The sequence below is a fragment of the Lygodium microphyllum genome, chromosome 21, assembly GCF_053477565.2.
Source record: "Lygodium microphyllum isolate KBCC chromosome 21, Lygodium_microphyllum_v1.1.10, whole genome shotgun sequence".
Taxonomy (NCBI): Eukaryota; Viridiplantae; Streptophyta; class Polypodiopsida; order Schizaeales; family Lygodiaceae; genus Lygodium; species Lygodium microphyllum.
The window spans coordinates 134141374-134165584 of NC_141155.1; the positions used below are offsets into that span (position 1 = coordinate 134141374).

The window sequence follows — 24211 nt, forward strand, 5'->3', positions numbered from 1 at the left end:
CAAGAATGCTAATAAGCTTGGGCCATGAGTTGAGATAACAAGATGAGAGAGTTCAAGACAAACTTGCATTGAGGTGAGATCGTTGCTCCCCTATTTGTGTAGTGGTGCCATGAGTTTGAGATGAGAGCAAGAATGCTAATAAGCTTGAGCCATGAGATGAGATAACAAGATGAGAGAGTTCAAGACAAGCTTGGATTGAGGTGAGATCGTTGCTTCCCTATTTGTGTAGTGGTGCCATAACACAACTTTCGCACTACTGGCTTGTGTTGTTGGCCTAGTGTTGACTAGATAGTGTTTTGAGTTAGTCTATTAGTATTATTAGTATTGTGTTGATTAGTTAGCAACATTGTTAGTAATTAGTGTTGACTAGATAATGTTATCAATTAGTCTAATTAGAATTTTATTGATTAGTTAGCAATGATCAATGTTGACTAGATAATGTTATTAGTTAGTCTCTTTAATATTATTAGTTATTAATTAATTAAGTAATTAATTAATCAATTACTTAGTGTAGTTTGATTTGAGGTTTTTAGATGTTCTCTTTAGGCCATCTAGTAGTTAGTGTTGACTAGATAATGTCATTGGTTATTAGTTAATCTATTTAATTAATTAGTTAACTACTTAGTGTAGGTAGATTACTCAACTTATTTATTAGTCAATTAATAGTATTTCACCACCATGATAGGCTATTAATAGTAATTCAATTAATAGCTAAGGATCTTATAGCTAATACAAGTTATGTTAATAGGCACTCTCTACATAATGGTTAATAGTATATAGTCTACATTGTCTAAATGGTTACTATATAGCTAACTAGTGTTATAACTAATTAATCTTAATACGTGATATAAGTTACTAGTATTGTAATTAAATAATCTAATAGTATACTGTATATTTAATTAGTCACATAAAGTAAATACACAATAGTATTAATAACAATTAAATAGTAGTTGATGTTTGAGATTAATACATTAGTTTTTCACGATTACAAGCTTGACTATAACAAAGATAGTTGGGATCTTTAGAAACACAATATTTGCTAAGGTTAGAATACAAAACTATGTTTTTTACTACAACATATGTCTATGATTGATAAAAGACATCAAATAAAAACAAAGAAAATTTGATAATGTGCAAGGAAATTACATATTTCCCTATAATTATAAAACAACGAAGAGACTTGTGCTATTTTAGTGAAATATGAAAACCACCACATCTTAGACATTCATCAAGCAACTTTCTCGTATTTGGTTTTATGTTTTGCAAGATACTCGTCATCAACACTTCATTTCAAGTTGTACGATAAAAATTTAACCAAATTTGATTAACTTTAAAAACTTAAGATTGTTGCTTATCTAATGTATACTTTAAAAGAGATGTTTCGTGTCACTTAGATATCGTCAAAACACATTCAATTCGACAAGATTAATATCATATATGAAAAACCACACACAATTTCACTACTTAAACTTAGCTAGAGTATTTATATGTCAATGTAGTTATAAAATGGGTTTATTTATTAGACATTGAAAATATTTCGTCATGATATGCTTGTGGTGTGACGTTTTGGATAGCCTTATGAGTTATTAGGATACATTTCATTTATACTCTCTCTCTCTTCTCTCTCTCTCATTCATATATACTAGGCGCTCCGTGCCTAGATTCAGCCCGACGCTTCGCACCGAGGCAGACGCATTTTTGAGAGCAGGGGCGGGTGCCAGGCGTGCCCCGTATTCTCTTTTTTTCTTGTGGGGACGTGGCGGACCCGGACCCGCCCCCCACCTCTCGTTAAGTAATAGTAAAGACTATATCGTGTGACATATAATGCTTGAGACTTCAGCTCTCTCTCTCTCTCTCTCTCTCTCTCTCTCATATATACACTATATCGTGTGACATGTAATGCTGAGACTTCATGCAGGCGGTCTCTCGCACCACGCATTCCTACTCGCTACCAGGACCGAGACGCATGTCCGCAGGTGGTGTAATGACGAGGCGTAGGAGTGCACTCACAATCGAAGCTGCGACCATCACCCAACACACAGCTGCTGCATTGGCAACCCCCCAGCCTGCCAGAAAAAGACGACGCCCTGCCGCAGCTGTCAGAATCTCCTACGAAGAGGATGAGCAGCTGGAGATTGTCGGTCTCAGCAAGGTATTTGTTCTTGGTTTTTGATGGAGCACACGCAATACTCTTGCGTTGAAGAGAGATCGCATTTCCAATAACGTCATTCAAACTGTACAGATATTCTAGCCTCTTCTGTAGAAATTCTGCATCCCAGTGTTGATATGTTGGGTTTCTTTCATAATACAAATGCGTGGCTTGGAGTGACGATCATAAAAGCATTTTCTGAAGTTTATGTCTTTCAATGCATAGCGCTGCGTGCGTATGTGTGTACATTTATATATATGTGTACACACACACACACACACACACACACACACACACACACACACACACACCCCTCTGTGTGTACATGTGTGTGTACACACACATACATGCATACATACACACATACCTAATAATCACATAGGAAAGCTCGAGCTTCGAGTTGATCGCTTGAACTTTGTAGGTTACTCCTCTGGGGCAAAGGCGTACTCCTTGCTTGATTCTAGGATAAACAAAGTTATTACTTGGAGACACGTAATTTTTTATGAGAGGCATATCCTGCAGCCCATTGCATTAGTCTCTAGGTCACATCCTTAGTCTATATTGCTTGAGATAATGCCGTCTGAGCCGGGTACTACCTACTCTTGACCCGCTTGCAAAGACTTTTGTTCCGGAGTCTTATTTGAGAGACTTGTTATGTCATTGGTACCAGTAGACCATGTGAGATTCAAGGATCTTTCCATTAGATTTCATCCTGGAGAGCCTAAGACAATCTGCTTGGCTTGCATCTATTGTCTCATTTGTGTCCATCTTTACGATATATCATGTAATGCACTTTGAGATGGAGAGTTGGCAGGAGGCTCTTCAGCATTTCTAATGGCAAGAGGCCATGGAAAAGGAGCTTGAGAACAGTCAATTGATCTTTAGGACTAAATTGAAAGCTAATGGAACTTTGAACAGAAGGGTTTAAAGAGAAACACAATGTTAACTATGAAGGGGCCTTTGCTCCAATTGTGTGGTTGACATCGTTCTGCCTATTAGTTACTCTAGTTGCTCACCATGTTTGACCGCTATTTTAAATGGATGTTAAAAGTGCCTTTTTGAATGGCTATTTGGATGAGGAAGTCTATGTGGAGTAGCCTCTTGGTTTTTCTCATTTGCATAATAAAGATCATGTCTTTCATTTGCTGAAAGCTCTTCATAGGCTGAAGCAACCTTTACATTTATGGTTTCATAAGATGGATGAGTTTCTCGGAACTCATGGTTTTGATTCTATCCAATATGAATGAATTTTATATGTCAAAACTACTTTAGAGGGGGTCAACTATGTTCTTTTGTATGTAGACGATTCATTCATTACAAGCTTAGATTTTGCAACCATCATAGATGTAAAGGCCTAGCTTTGTACCACATTGAAGATGACTAATCTAGGTTAGTTGTTCTATTTTTTGGACATAGAGGTTGTTTGATATGGGGATGAGATCTTTGTGTTTCAACAGAAATATGCCCTTCAATTAGTTGATCAGACTTATAATGATTAGACATGGCTTGTGGCCATGCCTCTAGATCCCATCGTGAAACTATTTTAGGATCTTCAAGGTTAGCTTTTTTATGAGCTTACTTATAGATGTGTGGTAGGGTAACTCCTTTGGTTAGTTTATACTTGGTTGGACTTAGCTTACTTAGTGTTCTTGCTCAGTCAGTACTTCAATGCACCAAAGATATCACATTGGATGCATGCGCGGATGTGTTGAGATATGTTTATTGCACCTATTCTTATGGACTAACATATAATTTTGATTGGGCACATAATCCTAACACCTAGTGTTCCCATAACGGTTATATCTTCTCTCTGGTTATGGTTCCCATTGTTTGGTCTAGTTGTAAACAAGAGATTGTGGTTACTTCCATTGTTGAGATGGAGTATATGGCACTCTACAATGATACCACAGAGGCTAGCTACTCCAAGAGCTTATTGACAACGGTTTAGTTTCCATGTGACATTTCGACCGTGATCTTTTGTCACAACCAAAGTATCATCGCACTTGTTGGTAACCCCATCATTAGTTCGAAGATGCACATCAGAATGCACTACCATTTCACTAGAGAACAAGTTGAGCTAGGCATCACAGCCTAGAGTTTGTGTTGTCATTTAGTATTTTTGTAGATATTTTGACCAAGTCAATCAATACTTCCTACTTGGATTAGTGTGGGTTCTACCTTTACTTTTATTTTAGCTTGATAGGGAGAGGGGGTTTCCTCTAGCTTTCCCTTTCACCCTTCAATGGTGAGAGGATGGTCTCTTCTCTTGGTGTTTATAGGGTTTTGAATACATTTTACTTCATGGGTATTATTATCGTACTTTTTATCATTATCCGTATCATTAGGATGATTATGATTGTAAAAGGATGCTTAGGCAAGTGAATAATTTCCCTATGAGGGCACTATTTAAGTGGCACCGTTGCATAGTATTTTGCATAATGGTCTCATCTTTCTAGGATATTTGCTCTTCTCCTAGCACGGAGGCTTCCCCTTCCGAGGCGAATCATGCAACATCTCTCTTGATGCTATCATGGTAGTGATGTTAAGCTAAACATTCATTACCTACTAATTAGACCTTTAAAATAGCCCTGAAATAGTAAGTTATTAAAAGTCTCTTTAAATGGGGAGTGTTCTAGAGAGTTTCTATGTCCCACATGCAAAACCCTAACTTGGGAGGATCCTTCCATATCTATAAATAGACAGGTTGCCCACCATTTTTCACTAGCTATTCATGTTATCAAAATTACAAGAAGAATTACAAGAAAATAGGATGATGATTTAATTGATTTTTGTGGATTTTTAACATTATTTAATTGCCGCATGATTGTAACTTGTGCATAGGTCTACGTGACACACTAGTTGCTCATGCTTATTAGTTAAATGGCAGAGACTAATGTGATTTGTGCTTGGTGCAGTAGATTATTAAGTGAAGATATTATTCATCGAAGAGCACTTATGGTGTGGAAGGGATATTCGTTTATTGGGTGCTCGAGAGTACAAAATTATTATATTTTGGATGCATACTCTTTAGCGTCATGGTTGTATATGCACAAGTATTGGTGAATTATTTGAGAGCTAATTTATAAAAGCTTGGAATTATGATTTTATTATTATTTTGATATATATCTTAAAAAGATTAGATCTTATTTTAGGAAAGATAGTCTACTTTTGAGAAAAGAATGGGGAAAGAAAAACTGTGTAAGGAAGAGAAATGTATGGGTCTATTTTGAGATGTCTTTTGTAGTTTGGGCACCAAGATAATGAAATCAAATAAATACATGAATGGGGAATGTACTTACCCATGTATGGGAGAAAAATTGTACCCAATTGCTCTCTCGTGAATTTTTCTCTCTCAATTCTATTCTCTTGTAATCAGTGGTTCTCTCAAATTTCTTCAATTTTTCCCTAAGCTATGATGAAATCATGTAATAGTCCAGTCCCCAATGACTATTGCTACATGGTCTACATTGTCGCTTGGTCTCCCATTGTTGCAGTGATCAATTACTATAATCTTCATTAGGTTGCTTTTTTATGTGGTTACTGCACTCCAGATTTGTCTCAGATGGACAACACACATTGCCACCTCCCTCAACCCGCTTCCACAAGAGCCACTAATTGATGGACAACTTTGCCCTTGAGTATCATGTACATTCTTTTCTTCATTTACATAATTGATTCATTCACTTCAGAGTTCTCTTTCTTCTTTGTTTATCTTGTGTTTTTTGAGTTTTACATTTTGCGTTTTACGGTCAGGGTTTGAGTTTTGCACGTCACTGTCTAAGTCTTTGTGTTTTAGTTGTGGGTGTACTTTTTGTGTTTCCTTAGTGTAAACCCTAGCATATCTTCACATGGTATTGGAGTTGGTGCTATTGTCAAGAGTATCTTGTGGATATTGTGAAGGCTTGGCTTTGTGCAAGGTATAAGAACGACACGTGATTGATTCATGATGTCTCAGTCACCTTCTCGGGCACTCACGATGTCTTATCAGGCTTCTCCATCATTGGAGGCCTTGAGGAGGCATTATGGACTCCGTGAGGAAGACAATTCTTCACTTTCACCTCACCTTCTATTTCTTCTCCTATTCTAGATTTTAGTCACTTGACAAAGGAGGAGTTTAAAGAGTACTTGTGCATAATGTATAGTTGAGCTTATACACCTCCTATCAGCTTTGATACTTTATCTGGACTGGTTGGTGAGACTAATCACCTCTCTTGATCATGAAGGACATATAACTTTTGCGATGACTAGCAATCCATCTTTTTCATTTCAGCTAGACCTAGTGTCAGGTTCATACAATCCCTTTGAGTTGTATGAATCAAAACCCTCTCCTGTTTCTCTTTTTGGTGTGCAAGATTTGGATGATTATCAGTATGTAAACTTCAATAGAGAGGGTCCTCGAAGTAGACATCCTTTATCAGGTATATCTACATCTTTTGTTTCATTTGAGCATGTAAACCACTCTTCTCAATTCCCTTCCATCTCATTCTCTTTTGATCCACACCTTGATTTTTTCTCTTCTTTATTCCAATGAAGGGAGTGAGCCTTGAAGTGGAAGCATGGAGCAAATACAAGAGCTATGGTGGAAGGAGCAAGAGCAAGAGAGAGACACATAAGATGTGGGAATCCAACAGTCACAATGTGTGACCGCCTTTCCTTTATTCAAATGCACTGAAAGAATAAAGAATGAAATGACAGTGATGGGCGCTCGCCACTTGTAGTGTATAGGTGTGTGGGTACTGTCAGTGTAACTAATACACGGACGGCTAGGCATAGGTGCCTTTATCCCTAACAACCTCCCACTTAAAGGTGAATGTGCTTCGTGCCCTTAATGAGGAGAGAAAAAGAAAAAAGTGACAAAGTACAAATGTACATAAGTACAACGAGATGAGGAAAGATGCCTCATCCAAAGCCCATCAACTTCTTAAGGCAAAACGCTCTGCTGGGAGGCTTTTAGTGAGTAGATCTGTAGGATTTGGGCCAATTGAGATCTTGACAAGCTCAATGGACTTGTCCTAAACGACCTCTCTAATAAAGTGGTAATGCATCTCAATGTACTTCGTCTTCGCATGGAAAACTGGATTCTTGGCCAACTGAATAGCACTCATAGAATTCAAATGCAGTGTAGGGACCACATCAGTAATGCCAACATTTTCCACTAGACAGTCTTACCAGAGAGTCTCCTTGCAAGCCTCAGTGGTTGCAACATACTTTGCCTCTGTAGTAGGTAGGGCTGTGCATTTTTGCACCCTGGACATCCAAGAAACAACACTTCCAGCAAAGGTGAAGATATAGCCAGAGGTGGACTTTCTACTGTTTGCATCTCTTACATAATTAGAGTTAGTGTATACCACGACTCCTGGATCTTGGCACCATAACAAATGCACATAGTTGCTGTGCCCTTCAAGTATCTCGTGATATCCTCGACGGCATTTCAATGCCATCTGTCAGGTGTAGCCATATAGCGTGTTACAACTCCCACTGTAAATGCCGTCTACCAAGTGTAACCATATAGTGTGCTACAACTCCCACTGCAAATGCTATGTCAGGATGAGTGGCTATTATGGCATACATTAAACTGCCCACTACGGATGCATAAGGGATCTTGACCATCTCAGCCCTTTGCTCATTAGACTGCGGACACAGACTACGGACAATCGGCCTGACTAAAAGACAACCAATAGGCTTAACATTCTGCAAATGAAACCACTCAAGGACCTTCTGGATGTACTCCTGTGACAAGTAGAGGAGCCCCTTAGAGCGATCGTGCGTAATGCGCATCCCAAGATTATGTAAGGCCTATCCCATGTCCTTCATCTCAAAGCTCTTCTTGAGCTGAAAGGCATCCAGCTTATCATGAGCACTCCTAGCAATCAACATATCATCCACATAGAGGATCAAAATCATAAGGTTGCTATCACGAGCCTTCTTTGTGTATAAACATGGATTCATATCATTGTGGGAATATCCCTGTGAATGCATAAAAGCATCAAACTTGCGGTACTATTCCCTAGGTGCTTGCTTAAAGCGATAAAGCATAGAAACATGGCACGCTCGTCTTGGGCGCTCGAGATGCCGGAACACTGTTGTCCCAAGATGGGACACCTGTGTGGGACGTGGAGACGGAATGGGATGTTCCGTTTCAGCGATGTCATAGGGGGATGGCCGTCCCCCCGTCCGGGATGGATTGCTTGTCGAGAACAGGACTGTGTCGGAAGATAAACAGTCACCGTCTCCCGCTTTTCGTGAGCTCCTAGCACTTTTTGATTCCCCATCCCACGTCTACCTATCCTTCATTCATTACACCTTGTGGTGCATCATTCGGGGGAATGCCACCCTTCAACGTTGTACCTTTCACATACCCCCACTTTACCACATCCTTATACTCTGGGATGGTTGTGATGGGCATCCCTCTCACTACTCTTGGACACTCACAACCCCCCCACACGACCTTTTAGACGCATGGATATTAATCCTCTACGTATAAACTGTCATCACACACTCCTTGGGTCACTCCTACATAGGGATTTCCATCCTCTGTTCCATGTGTCCCTAGCCCTTCACCTTGGGCTCCTCAGACAATTACCATGCCCATACCGAGTCCGCCCGTTCCCACATTTGGAACCACTGTGCATACTTCTCGTATGCATGGTGGGCACTTTGGGATTGCTTCCCAAGTGTACTCCACTCCTTGACCTTATCCCCCCTATCCACCCTACCCCCATTACACTCCTCTATCTCCTATCACTACCACTCCTATTGCAACAACCAAGAGTGTCTTCACGGATAAGATGTGTTTTAACGGGTTGAATTTCACCACTTAGTCGAACATCATGCAACAAGTGCTTGAATCTTAGGGACTTTGGGATTTTTTCGTTGGTACTAAGCGGACCCTTGATTAACTCACCTTAATCACATCTGTCAATGGAGAGCCTGCAATGCCATGGCCAATTTTGAGTTAATGTAGGGATTGCTTTTTGAGTTCCACTCTCAGTGCTACATTATTTTTCCCTTGCCTTTGAGCATTGGAGTCATCTCATTGATCGCTATGTGGTATGAGATTGCACTTGACGTATTAATCTTGATTTTGAGCTTCAGGAGTTTTTCATTAAGGAAGGGGATGGTTTGAAAGTCAAGTTGGTTGAATATCAGCGGTTACTTGCTGAGTTTGCCACTACTCGCTACCCGAAGTCAGGCGACAATTAGGTCACGTTCTTCTTGAACAAGTTGCCCGACAAATATTTCCATTTTATTTAGCACATTATCTCACCACCTAGATTGTTAACCTTCTATGAGTTTGAGAGCCAGTTCTTGCACTATGCAAGGTTGTATAATCAAGTCCACAAGAAGTCCTTTATACACTTCCATTCAGAGGGGTGAGGGTTATTTGTCTCTTCTTTGGGAGAGAAAACCAACAGTGGCAAGATCTCGCAAGATGCGAAGGCAAGCCAAAAGAAGGGTGACACGCCTTCCTCTGATGGAACCAAAGAAATACGATCCCTTTGGTAGCAAATTCCTCAGAAAAATAGGATTTGCACATACTGCCAGAGGTCAGGCCATGTGGACGAGGAGTGTCATACCAAGGCCCAAGGTCTTCCACTTAGAAAACCACAACAGACTGTTGTGACTCGACTGGCCAATCTAGTGGGGCCATGCCTCCTGTTGCTACATCCTCTACTCCATCTATCATCATGGCTACTGGACATGTGGCACGCGGTCAGCCTTAGCGGCCTATATCTTTCACTACTCCTGAAGGGTTAGTTAATCGGTCTGCTAGTGGCTCTCTTATCGCACTTTATGCATCCCTTCCTAGGGCATCCATTGCACTTTCTAGGACCACTTTCCCACTCATCTTATGTGGTGGCCACACACTTAGCCTTTTTCTTTTTAGACTTTTAGTGCATACTTACTTACTCATTGCATTGCACTTAGATTTGATATCCTATATTTTTCAGTTTTTTTTTTGGAGCATCTCACTACTTACCTTTGTGCTTGCAGATTTTGATCTCTTTTGTAGGGTTTTGTATTATGGTGTAGGGCTAATGTGCATGTCTGCACCAGTCCTTCTTGACCTAGAGAAAGGAGTTGTGTGTAGTTCCTTTCACGGTTTCATCTACTAGGCATTTTACTCTTCTAACAACATGGAGGCTTCTCCTCCCGCGATAGATCGTGTAGCATTTCTCTTGATGCGAACATGGTGGTGTCTTCTATTCTTATTCTTCCAGTAGGGATGCTTCATTATCTTCCTCCACATGGTTCTTGGCACCACATGAAGACCGCCGACATCCGTAGGCTCCTCTTCCTTCTTTGGCATCAATATCCAGGTTGAGTGGGTGTTCCTACGCTTCTTAGCCAACAAAGATAGACTTGACGACCTTCAGATCTTGTTTCTTCCTTTTCTCATTAGCAGGCACATAGGCAATACAACCAAAGACTTTCAAATGGATAATATTAGGTTTGTGCCCATACGATTTATCATAAGGTGGTGTAATGTCATGAACACTAGCTATAGGAGTCCAATTCAAGACATACATTGCAGTCACAATTGCATGAACCCAATAATAGCTTGGCAAATTCTTCTAATTTAGCATAGCTCTTGTAGATTTCATAAGCACTCTATTTTTCTTCTCTACTACATCATTATTTTGCAGTGTATAGCTACATGTAAGTTACCTTTTGATTCCATGCTTAGCCAAATACTTGTCAAATTCATGAGAGATATATTCACCTTCTTCATCTGATCTCAAGCAAGAGATATAAGACCCAAACTCTTTTTTAGGATGCCTTTTGAAATCCTTAGAGACATCTAGTACTTCATCCCTTTCTTCAAAATATATAGGCAAGTGTACATGATGTAATCATCAATGAAAGAGAAATAATACCTTGCACCACTGAATGATGCATTATGTCCTAGACCCCAAACATCTGAATGCACTAACTGCAATAGTCTAGTGTTGTACTTGACATGTTTAACAAATGGAAACCTAGCTTGCTTTCCAAAGATTCTATAGGTTTCGGCACTTGTCTTCGACATCGGCCTCCCTCCCTTGTTGTACCTTTCCCTATATATTTCATGATTTCATCATATCTTTGTACGAGGGCTCTTGGGCAAGTGAATAGTGTCCCCATAAGTGGCACCTATTGGATGAGCATTTTTTAGCATGTAGTATACTATGCATCCCATTGTGTAGAGCACCATTGGACAGATTCTAAGTTGTTTCTATTGGTGGATATACCACTATCCTTCTTCACATGATATTTCATCACCTTTTCCTTGTCATTGACATCCTCCAGTGGATGGGTTAGCTTGTATTGTTTTATGATGTGCTGGGTGTACCATCCCTATTTCCATCTTTTGGGTCACTGTTACTTAATCGGTTGCCACCCATAAAATCGACTTTAAAAAAAAAAAAAAAAGGTTCAAAGTGGTTCCATTTGCCTTTGTAAGGCTTGGTAAGCCACTGGGTAGGTGACGAGTACTCTTTGTCCGATGCCCTATTCTTTTTGGGGTGACTACTTGGATTTCCTTGGTAAGATAACCATTGCCTCTGCAGTCTTGATAGTGTGAGAGTGCGCAATGGAAGAAGAAACACGAACACAGAGGGAGAGGGAGAGAGAGAGAAAGCAGAAAATGAAGGACGAAAATCTGCATCGACTGAAATGAATGCTGAATACACTGAAATGGACTGATCAGTCCCTACACGCAGCCCGAAGCGTCAATGAGGGCACCAGATCAGGCTGATGATGATGGCAGCACCGAAGACGGAGGAAGATGACGGAGTTGGAGTGTGCATCTGCCAAAGGAGGAGGGAAGATGATAATACAACTGACTGCCAAGTGGGAAATGACTATAAATAGCCAAAAAACCCAAAAACTGGCCGACCTGAAATTTGAGGCCATAAATATGTCCGACCAGCATTTAATGCTGGTAAAAATGCCAGGAATGCTCAGAAAAATCCCGGGAAGGGTGGACAATGTCTGGCAGGTGAGGCAGGCTGAAGAATGTAGAAACTACCCCGGGAAATGCACATAAAATCCCGACTGCAGGAGAAAATGCACTGAAATGCAATAAACTGAGTGCTCTAGAATGAGCTACCTCCTCCGTCAAAACAAGTGATAGACAAGTTAGAGCTCCGAAAGTCCTCGTCTAACTCAAACTGAGGCTCACAGGCAGGAGATGACAAGACATGACAAACATGACTGCTAACACCCCCTCTCAGATCTTGGATGTGGCGGAAGGCCAAGGGAGAAACGGATCCTAGGGTGGCAAGAGGAATGCCAAGGTCGATGAAGTTCGTCGACGAAGATTGCCGATGAAGAAACTCCTCGCGATCCTGGGAAGCCCCCTCTAAAACAGTAGGGGCCAGGAAATCCACAGCCGCATCACTGAGATCGTCCCCCTCTGAAAGGGATGGGGGGTACGAGGGAACCACTGGAGGAGAGGGTGGGGGATGGAAAGGAACTTGTGGAAAAGAGGGTGCACAAGTGGAAACGGGTGTAGGAATAGACAACTGCCTCGGAGGTCCCTGCATAAGAGAAGGGGAATGGAGCCTATAAAGCCCGCTCTCCTGCCAACGTGTTGCAATAACAGCCCCTGTAGAAGAATCCTCAATACAAACGGCCTGCTCGGTGAAGACAACCCGGATACCAAGCCTAGTAAGGCCATAGACTGAGAGGAGTGGAAAGCCCAAGTGAGGAACATAAAGAGCCTGGGAAAGGGAGCTCGACGCGCGGTTGGGAAATAAAGGCAAAGTGCCAACACCACAAATAGGCACTGAAACAATGTCACCAATAGTGACTGAACCCTCAGAAGGGCATAGATCCTGCAACAAATCACCTCGGGGAGTCATATGACTAGAAGCTCCACTATCAACCAGCCAAGGTCTCTCAAAAGATGAGGCAACCACTGAAGAAGGCTCCTCCAAGTCAACAATATGAAGGAACACTGACTCATGGGTAACCGCTAGAGTAGAGGTAGAAGGCTCGGATGTGTTAGCTCCATCCTTCGCTCCTGGACGAAGGTGAGGGTACTTCTTCCAACATTTCTCCTCTGGATGTGTCCCCTTCCCATAGTATGGGCATTTAGGCTTCTCCGAGTCGGAGTCAGAACCTGAAGAACTCTCCTGTCTTTTAGCCTGTGACTTCCCTTTCTTTTGTGTCCCCCCTCTCGAACCTGCAACAAAAGCTTTGATGGAGGTGGATCCACTGGCTACCTCTTTGGCGCGCTCATCATGCTCCAAAACAAGCGGGGCAAGCTCCTCCCATAGAAGTGTCTCACGGGACCTCGATGTAAGAAGGCTGGTGTAGAAGACATCAAAACGGGGAGATGGCAACTGAGTCAAAAGAATCATGGCCATATCCTCGGAAGAGATCATCCTGCCAAGGGACGCAAGCTCATCCCTCATGTCCTCCAACCTGTTGATATGATCCTTCATGGAAGAAGAATCATCAACAACGAGCATCCGTAATTTCTTCTCAAGAGTAATCCGATGGGCAAAAGTCTTCTGATGGTACAAAGAAGCAAGCTTTGTCCACACTTCCGCTGCTTTCTGCAACCTGCGCACATGCACTAGGACAGAATCTTGTAAGCTCATAAAGAGGAAAGATCGAGCTCGTGAGTTGAGCCGATCCCATAAGGCCGCACGATCCATCGATGATCCAATGGTGGGATCCTCCACTGGACGGGAAATAGGGTGGGTAACAAACTCCCAAAGATCAAAGGTATCAAGGATACACTCCACCTTACACGACCAAAGCGAGTAGTTGGAACCATCAAGCCGGTCTTCTTTGGGCAAAGAAGGGAGTACGGGCACCTGTATAGAGGGTGCCATGGAAGGCATATGAAGGCCAGCAGAACGAGCCTTCTGTGAAACATGGAGAGAACGGGGAATAGAGGGATCTCGGTCAAATGGGCTAGGTGACCTCCGGTCGTCGCGTGAACTAGCACGAAAGTCTCTCTGTCTCTCAGAGGAAGAAATAGAGACATCCTCTGAATCAGCAAAGAACTGGTGATAAGACATCTTCGTATATATCTGCAATCACGAAACAATCTGCAACCAACAAACAATCAAGATGGAGCCACCTATGTCAGAAAAGACCCAGAAGATGCTGTCGCCTGCAAGAGGAGAGAGAAAATGCTGCCGCTTGGAGAAAAAAACTGTCGCCTATCCTCCAGATGATGACGCCTTCTCTTCTGCTGATGTTGACCACCTCCTGTTGGCTGTGTTTGATGCAAACGTAGGCTGCAAACACCTAGAAAACTGTCGCCTACTCCTCCTGATGCTGCAAAACAACAAAACACAGGTATGGAAGGCTGCGTTTCAGCCTGGACAGCACCACCAAGGGCTGGAAAGGAGGGAAGAAAGGCTGCACTTGATGGTGTCCTCCTCTGCAATGGAAGCTCTCCTTTGTGCTCTCAGTTAGGCTCTGATACCGTGTGAGAGTGCGCAACGGAAGAAGAAACATGAACACAGAGGGGGAGAGAGAGAGAGAGAAAGCAGAAAATGAAGGATGAAAATCTGCACTGACTGAAATGAATGCTGAATACACTGAAATGGACTGATCAGTCCCTGCACGCAGCCCGAAGCGTCAATGAGGGCACCAAATCAGGCTGATGATGACGGCAGCACCGAAGACGGAGGAAGATGACGGAGTCGGAGTGTGCACCTGCCAAAGGAGGAGGGAAGATGATAATACAATTGACTGCCAAGTGGGAAATGACTATAAATAGCCAAAAAACCCAAAAACTGGCCGACCTGAAATTTGAGGCCATAAATATGTCCGACCAGCATTTAATGCTGATCCGACCAGCATTTAATGCTGGTAAAAATGCTAGGAATGCTCAGAAAAAATCTCGGAAAGGGTGGACAATGTCCAGCAAGTGAGGCAGGCTGAAGAATGCAGAAACTGCCCCGGGAAATGCACATAAAATCCCGACTGCAGGAGAAAATGCACTGAAATGCAATAAACTGAGTGCTCTAGAATGAGCTACCTCCTCCGTCAAAACAAGTGATAGACAAGTCAGAGCTCCTAAAGTCCTCGTCTGACTCAGACTGAGGCTCACAGGCAGGAGATGACAAGACATGACAAACATGACTGCTAACAGATAGGTCATTGGGCAACTGATGTGTACCCTTGTTTGATGCCTTGGTTGCTTTGGGGGTGGGACGCCTGGGGATAAACATTGCAAGCCTTCCCTTTTAGGGTGAGTTTTGGGCTTGAGAGGGGTTGTTGATTTAAAAAACGCTGTACAGCTGATTAGGTTCAAATAGCCCCAAAACATGCTTAATTAATGAAAAATGCAAAATTAGTGTGCTCTTCAAGAGAGTTTCAATGGTTTCCCAAAACCCTAATTTTTGGGGCACTCTTTAACATCTATAAATAGATAGGCTGCGCAGCCTCATTCCTTTTGTGCAAGTTCTCACCCTTGTGTATAGATTTCAGCTATTAGTCTTCATCCACAGACAGGCTATTCTTCGCAACTCTGCCACTCCTTCCACAGTTCCTTTAGTGCTTGGAGTCTTCATCCATTCCTACCGCCTGCTGTTTGACACTCTCCCTCCTACTGCATTTGGTCCATTAGCCATCACCAACTCATAGATTGCCTCTTCTTGCTTGCCTTTCACTCCATCAGCAAGCCGGGTGATAGTTAGTAGCACCCTTCCTCAGCTCCTAGTGACCTCTTGTTGCTTGCGTTTGGCCTTCACCCTACCTTCATAATTCTCTTGGCGGCTCTCCTATTGCTGCGTTTGTAGCTTTCTGTTGCTGCCCACATCATCAGATAACATCCACAATTGTCGCCTCAGTTCCTTGACACTTTGGTGATCAGTGTTTGGTATTTCCTGCACTTAGCACTCCGATTGGTGGTCACATCACTTGGGATCGGTCTTTGGTGGACGTCACTCTCCGACACTCCATTGCTCTATCCTGGGGCATTCTGTACACTCTTACATTCATTTACAGTATTCATTCACTTTAGAGTTTATTACATCGTGTATGTCTTTGTGTGCAAGTTTTGTGTTTAGGGTTTGAGTTTTACTTGTCACTGTTTGAGTCTTTGTGTTCTAGTCTTGGTCATACATGCTATGCTTCCTTTGTGCAAACCCTAGCATATCTTCACATGATCATGTTACCTTCTTAAACAAGTTGCTTGGAAAATAGTTCCATTTCATTCAATACATCTCGTTGCCTTGATTGCCGATCTTTTTTGAGTTTGAGTGTTTGTTTTTGTGTTAATGAGGTTGCGCAATCAAGTATATAAGAAATTCTCCAGATACTCTTATTTAGAGAGGGACTTGGTTGCTTTTTCTTTGCAAAGGAAGATGAGTGGTGGCAAGAACTTAGAGATGCGAAGGCAAGTCACAACAAGGGTTATATTGTTGAGCTAAAATATGCATCACATGTTGATTAGCCTCTTGAAGAGCCCCAAAAATGCTTATTTAATGTAAAAACCCTAAGACGGGGGGTGGTTCAAGAGAGTTAAAACAAGGAGAGATTCTAGACCGTTGAGGACCCGGAACTTTCTACAAATAGGCATGCTGTCCTCCATTCAGTCTTAATCTTGTATTTTTGGGTTTCAGGTGATCTAGCTTTGCTGCCCACACCCTATTCTCATGGAGGACATCTCAGCCGAAGTTGCCTAACATCGTCTCCATCCATCCAACACCTATTTCTAGCCTCCATTATGCAGTTTGCATCAATTTCTACTATGTTTGCTGATCAACCATATCATTTACAGCTGGCAACTTGCTGAACTGCTGCGTTTATGATCTGATGCTTTGTTGTACGGACTGCCACGTCATCGTACATGTGTTTTTCTGTCATCAGCTTTCCCACATCATCAAACCTGCGTTTTGTTGCCATCAGCCTACCATGTTATGATTAGTGGCTGCATTTGTTGGTTCTCTCTCTCCTTTGCCTATTTGACACTGATCCGGCATCATCCATTGGTGCGTTTGCTGCCGTTTGACATCTTGGAGGCTATCTTGCTGCATTCCGGGATCTACCAGGAGTACGACACACTCTCCAGCTCATTACCTTTGCGTCGGTCCTCAAGACACGAGTTTGAGATTCAGTATTCATTTTCTCCACGGTTTGTTTGTTGCATGAGAATTGTAGATTCCGTATTCATTCACTTTTTCATTCAATTGTCCATTGTCTTTGAGTTACGCTAATCCTAATTGTATTCCAGGTTGAGTTTATGCTTTATTGTACGCTTTTATTTGTGTTTCTACATTATGGTATTTACTATTTCTTTATAGATACCCCTTCCTTCGATAGAACCAAGGAACCAAAACCCATTTGGCAACGACTCCTTAAGAATAATAGGTTTAACACACCTACTAGAGATCGGGCATGTGGACGAGGAGTGTCATATCAAGGTCCAGGTTCTTTCTTCGAAGAAACCTCAGTAGACTGTTGTGACTACCTTTAGTCTTGTTGGATAAGCTAGTGGGGCTATGTCACACTCTTGCCCCATCTATTCCTCCTGCTATAGTGGCTGCTAGACATGTGGCTCATGGATTGTCCTAGCAGCCTACATCTTTCAATATTCATGAAGGATTAGTTGATTGGTGTACTAGCTCCTCACCCATTGCACTCTTTGCCTCCATTCCTAGGTTATTCTTATCACCTCCTTCTAGTATCATTTCTCCACCTTGTAGCATTTCATTAGTAGTGACGTGTTGATGGATGTACACACTGGTGGCTGCATCCTTAGTCTTTTTTCCTTCAGTCCTTCGTTATATTTGCTCTCTCTCTCTCTCTCACACACACACACACACACACACACACACACATTGCATATCTTTCATTTAGATTTACTTTTTTGTTTTGTTTTGCTTTGGAGCATCTCAATATTGATCTCTATTTTGTAGATTTTGATCTCTTTTGTAGGGTTTTGTATTTTAGTATAGGGCTAACATGCAGGCTTGCATCGGTCCTTTCTGGGTTGGAGACATGGGATGCACACCATTCCTTTTGTGGTTTTTGTGAGAGTGTGCAACGACAAGAGGAAGGTGAACACGGAGAGGAGACAAAGAGAATGCAGGAGAGAGAATGAACAATGTGAATGCAATGGTTGAAGGTACAAGGTTGCCAACAGTCAGCCCCAATACGCAGCTCTACGCGTTAGTGTGGATGCTAGACAGTAGCAGGGGATGAGAGAATGAGGAGGATTGGCTGATCACGAAGGATCGATGATGGATAATGGATAATGAAAGTGGGAGGGAAGGTTGCCTATATATAGGTGAAAAAGAGGGAAATGCACTAATGTGCCCTCCATCTAAAGTATCTAAAACACATAAAATGGCAGACAAAGACAATGTTAGAGCTCCTAATGTCCTCGTCTGACTTAGGCTGAGGCTCACAGGCAGGAGATGATCACACAAGACACACATGATTGTTGACACCCCCTTTGAGATCTTGGATGTGGTGGAAGGCCAAAGGAGATGCAGATCCAAAGGTGGTAGGAAGAGTGCTAATGCCGATATAGTTTGTCGAGGAAGAAAGCCAACCAAGGAGCAAGACGCCCTCTTCGTATAAACATCCGATCAAATGGAAGGCTACCAAAGGGCAATGGAAACGAAGAGGCTTTGAATGGATCATGCCAGAAAACTCTAGTCAAGGATGGGTGAGCCAAGCCTCTAACCCAACTATGAGATGATAGTGAGGACTATCGAAGGCACCATAAGCTGCATAGAAACACCAGGGACCAAGGGCCAAGCTGCAGGGAACGGCTGCTTGATGACAAAGAAAAGAGGAAGTTGCACAAAAGAAAGGCCCAAAGTAGATTGGAAACCTTGAAGCAACTCCTCACGATTCTAGGAAGCCCCCTCTCAAACACAAAGGGCCAGGAAATTCAAAGCCACATCACCAATATTGTGCCCCTCTAAAAGGTATTGGAGGTACAAGGGAACTACTAGAGGAGATGGTGGGGAGGGAATCTGCGACAAAAAGTTGTCGTAGTTGCCATTCAATAGATAATCGATGCCCAAATGTTAGGATCCGGAAGAGAGATGCCAGTCTCCTCCAAATCTTTGCAGTAGCGTGGATACATCGAACATGAATGAGCACAGAATCGGTACAACTCAATAAAAGAAAAGAGCAAGCTTTGGCATTCTACCGATCCCATAAAGTTGCCAAATCTGCAGTCATACCATCATGAGGATCCACGGTAGGTCTGGATATAGGGACTATAACAAAATCCCAAAGGTCATAGTGGTCGAGGAGGCACTCCATGCAGCACGACCATACAGGATAGTTCGTCCCATTTAGCTTGTCGGATGTGGAGAGAGGGTAGGATTGACACCTGCTCAAGAGATGCCATCAATGCCAATTGGGGATTGGGAGCCCCGGACGAACATAACAGGAATGAGTAATAAGATGGTGGTTGGTCTGAATTGTCCCAAACCACATGAGCCCCCATAGCATACACTTTGGCAATAGATGTCCTTCAATAAAGTACCTGAAAGAAAACAAAGAAGATGCTGCAACTAGAATGTCCTCCACTTGTACAGGGTCCATCAACATATGAATCAGAAAAGACTGATTGAGACGGGGAGTATCCAAGGTAGGAAGGGATAATTGGAAGGCGGGAAGGTATGTTGACTGAAAACACAGGTTGTAAGCTCTATAAATGATGATATCAGCACCCAAAAAGGGTTCCTAGCCCGGAACAAAGATGGATCTAGTATACGCAGCAATAGGGAAGTCTGTCTGCTAGATTAAACAGGCCGTCCAGCCTGAAAATGGGGTTATGCAGAGTGCTGAGATGCCGCCCAAGGGAGGGAAAGACCCTCAGCAGGAAAACACAGCAAACACAAAGGACTTGAGTCTTTCAGCCCGGAAAGGGGTCGCCCTATCTACAGGAGTAATTACCTGTCCTGGAAATGGAGTATTCTGCACAAAACACAGATCTGGCTGCCTGAAAACAGGCTGCCTAGGCTGCTGTGATGCTGTCCAGCTCAGGGGAAGACTCCTAACCGTCAAACACAGGGAGTATATGTGTCAGTCCACCTGGAAATGGGCCGCCTGCACCTAGAAATAACTTGCTGGCAGTTAGGAGCTGTCACCTGCCTGAAATGAGTGCTGGACTGAAGGGCTGCCTGCAAAATGCCAAGGGCAGACCAGTGAATAGACCACCTAGCTAGTCAAATGGATGCCTAGCCTAGGCTGTCCAGCAATGTATAAGGCAAAACGCAGATGTGCTGCTTCCAAAATTGGCGATGAAGATGACCAGAACCACGAACAGAGTCCTCCTTAGACTCCGGCTCCCATGCATGGCGCTGATACCATGTGAGTGTGTGCATTGGAAAGAGGAAAGTGAACACGGAGAGGGACAGAGATAATGTAGGAGAGAGAAGGAACAATGTGACTGCAATGGTTGAAGGTACAAGGTTGCAATAGTCAGCCCCAATATGCAACTTTACGCGTCAATGTGGGTACAAGATGGTAGTAGGGGGATGAAAGAATGAGGAGAATTGGCTGATCATGAAGGATCAATGATGGATAATGGATAATGAAAGTGGAAGGGCAGGCTGCCTATATATAGGCGAAAAAGAGGGAAAACCCTAAATGTGGTCAATCCCCTAAAAAATAGCCAAAAAGTGCACCGAAAGAAATGCACTAGTGTGCTCTCCATCTAAAGTGTCTAAAACACATAAAACAACAGATAGATAATGTCAAAGCTCCTAATGTCCTCGTCTGACTCAGACAGAGGCTCATAGGTAGGAGATGACTGCACAAGACACACGCGATCGCTAACAATTTCATCTTCCTAGGAGTTTTGCTCTTCTACCAGCATGGAGGCTTCCCCTCTTAAGGAGGGTTGTGTAGCATCTCTCTTGATGCTATCATGGCGGTGACTTCTATCTTGCTCTTCCGGTCAGGGTGCTTTATCCTCATCTCATCTTCATGGTTCTTGGCACCACATGAAGGCCAACATTAGGCTCCTCTTTCTCCTTTCGCATCAACATCTTGGGTTGAGAGGGGGTTTCTACCCTTTCATGGTATTCTATGAGCTTCAGCATTTGTCTTTGATATCGGCCTTCCTCCCTTGTTGTATCTTCTCCTTTGCATTGCATGATTGCATAATCTTTGTAAAGGGTGCTTGGGCAAGTGAATAATTTTCCCATGAGGTGCCACTAATGGAGCATACTACTATGCATCTCATTGTGCAGAGCACCCTTGAGCAGATCCTGTCTGTCTCCACCAGCAGTTCTTCACCACCTTACCACCACCACACCTTATTTCATCACCCTTTCCATTGATATTGACATCCTTCAATGATTAGGTTAGCTTGTTTGTTTTATGATGTGCTAGATCTAACCAACCCTTTTCATTTTCCCCACAGAGCTACTTGGGAGGATCCTTCTACATCTATAAATAGACAAGCTGCCCACCATTCAGCCTTATCCTTGTCTTGTAGGTTTGAGTCATTAGCCTTCCACTAGGTGTCCAGCTCCCAGCGATTACGGCTATGTGGTTTAAGCTATCGCCTAGCCTCTCATTATTGCCAACAATTAGCTGCGATCGTCTTCATTAGGTCGTTTTTGTGTTTTCAGCACTTTTCTTCACCAGCCTTTACTCTGATTGGTGGTTACTAGACTCGGGATCCGTCTCTTGTGGGTGACACATCGACCCCTCCCTTAGTTTGCTCCCATGAGAGCCACCGGCTGTTGGACAGCTCTACCCTTGAGTGTCTTGTACATTCTTTCCTTCATGTACTGCATGGATTTGTTTACTTCAGAGTTCTCTTTCTTCTCTATTTCTGTTTGTGTTTTTGCGTTTTGCATTTTGCATTTTGCATTTAGGGTTTGAGTTTTGCATGACACTGTCTAAGTCTTTGTGTTTCAGTCGTGGCCGTACTTTATATGTTTCCTCGGTGTAACCCTAGCATATCGTCACACTTTTCACTTGTATCTTCACATTTTTTCTTTTCACAATTCTTGCTCTGGATCAGAGATCTTAGTTGAAACATTGTTGTCTTCCTCGTTAATCAATAGTGAAGGCCCATTTCCTAGATTCCCGATCAAAATGATGTTGCTTAGATACCACTATAAGGGGCATTACTTCATCTAGCTTTTCTTTCAACCTGTTCTCTACAGTTCTAGATAGGAATTATAGATTCGAACTTCAAGAAATTTCTAAATAATCTGTTGAATTCCCTTGGGCTAGGCTCAAGTTTTGAGTTTTCTACTGCTGTCCTGGGGTTTTCAGACCTGTAATCCCTAATTTGAAAGCGTGAAATCCAAAAACTAGAGCAACTCCCAAATTCACAGCAGCTACTCTACTGTATTTTGGCCAAATACAATTAACAAAAATAGTAAACACACGAACAAATTACTGATCACACCAAACTACTGGCCTTGGTTTAACCCACTCAATCAACTTTATTAACTGAAGAAAAGTGATACATAGCAGAGAAATTCTGCCTCTTGGGATGCCACCAAACAGACCAAAGCTGGTCAGTCGAGGCTTTATTAACTGAAGAAAAGTGATACATGGCAGAGAAATTCTGCCTCTTGGGCAGTCATCAAACAAACCAAAACTGCTTTAAGAACGTTCTGAGCCCTTTTTCTCTCAAAATGGAAGCTCACACACCTTTTTGAATAATAAAAGTACAAGAGATCATTCATGTGCATTTATAGAGAGTATGGAATGTAGTCATAATAGTTGCTATTTGTGAATGCCATGAACATTGTGCTAAATGTCTCACTTATTTGAGGACTTCAAAGGAACAACCTATGTAACTTACCTACGTGATCATTCGAGCAAGCTTCTTGGTGCTTTTTCACTATATGCAGGTGGAGACTTACCATAGAACCATTGTAACCACTTTTAGTTCCATTTGGATGTCTCATAGACATAAATACATTTTATTTGTTTTTCCTATCTTTGTATCTTTCTATCTGCTACCAAGAACAATGAAATGGTACAAAGTTGCTTATTTGACTTTTGCAAGACTATGGGTCTCACTTGTTGATATGTAGGGCCTTTGCAAATCTCTCCATGTGTAGTGTACTTTCAGTTGCTGATGGTGATATATCTATATGGACAGGACGGCAACATGGAGAGCTTCGCAAATCAGCAGCAGAACTTGGAGGAATGTGGGACTGCTGGTATGGATTAGCTTTTAATCATGGTGGACTTCACTGTGTAAGCTGCTTCTGTGAGACATTGACAAGATCATGTGCATCATACTTTTATCAATGCTGTTAGATTCTTACTTTTAAGACTTGTTGCAAAACCAGTTTGTAGATATGCTACATGTCAACCGGCTTGGACAAGATCACATGCAACATATATTTGTCAATGCTTTTAAATTCTTATTTTAGGTACTTTTTGCAAGACTAGCTTATAGATATGCTATAGACTTCGGATCAGTTCTGTATTCTAGGGAACCTGCCTTACTGTGTTGAGACTCATATTCTCAAGTTGTTTAGAATGCAATGTGTGATTGTGAAGCATACAAGAAATAATAGTCTGCTTAGTTTGTAATATGGATTATTAGTTTGGGTCATTTCCTATTCTTAGGTGCAATTATTAATCCCACACATGCCATAAATCTGGAAGAGCACTAAGGCTGGCAGCTAACCATTCTCTCTGTGAATTTGTACAAGAATGAGTGTGGATTTGAATAGCCAAAAACTCCTCAAGCTTACAAGGAGTCCAAATCATGAAAATTTATCACAAGGTGGGTCAAACTGTTAACCCTTTCTTTGACTATATAAAACAATTTACTAGATCCATTTCAATGCCTATCATCTTAGCCAATATGTACTGACGACTTAGGTTTTGGCTCCTTTTGTCACTTGAATCTGTCTACGTTTTTCTGCTGGTCCAACTATCATCATTCACTGTCTGGAATCTAGAGGGAAACTAGTGTTCGTACTGGACACACTCTCCCCAACTGAAATTGCATCTACCCTCAAGTGCCTATCCCCATCGAAAATGCTGAAAAAACACTTGAGTTAATTTTGATGAATCTGCATCCATAGATGGAATCCTCTATTGGATCATGCCATGGTCCTTCTATCTTTAGATGCATCTGCCTCAGCCCTCGAC

At 42.3% G+C, this 24211-nt stretch overlaps 1 protein-coding gene across 1 annotated transcript in view; it reads left to right on the top strand.

The window, feature by feature from the left end:
• Positions 1-1830: 1830 nt before the first annotated feature.
• Positions 1831-24211, top strand: part of LOC148018591 (endonuclease III homolog 1, chloroplastic-like) — a 52766-nt gene continuing 30385 nt past the window's right edge. The window contains exons 1-2 of the mRNA XM_087661247.1: positions 1831-2152; positions 23205-23265. Of these exons, the coding sequence (XP_087517373.1) occupies positions 1913-2152; positions 23205-23265 (301 nt within the window). The 5' untranslated portion in view covers positions 1831-1912. The remainder of the gene's footprint in view (positions 2153-23204; positions 23266-24211) is intronic.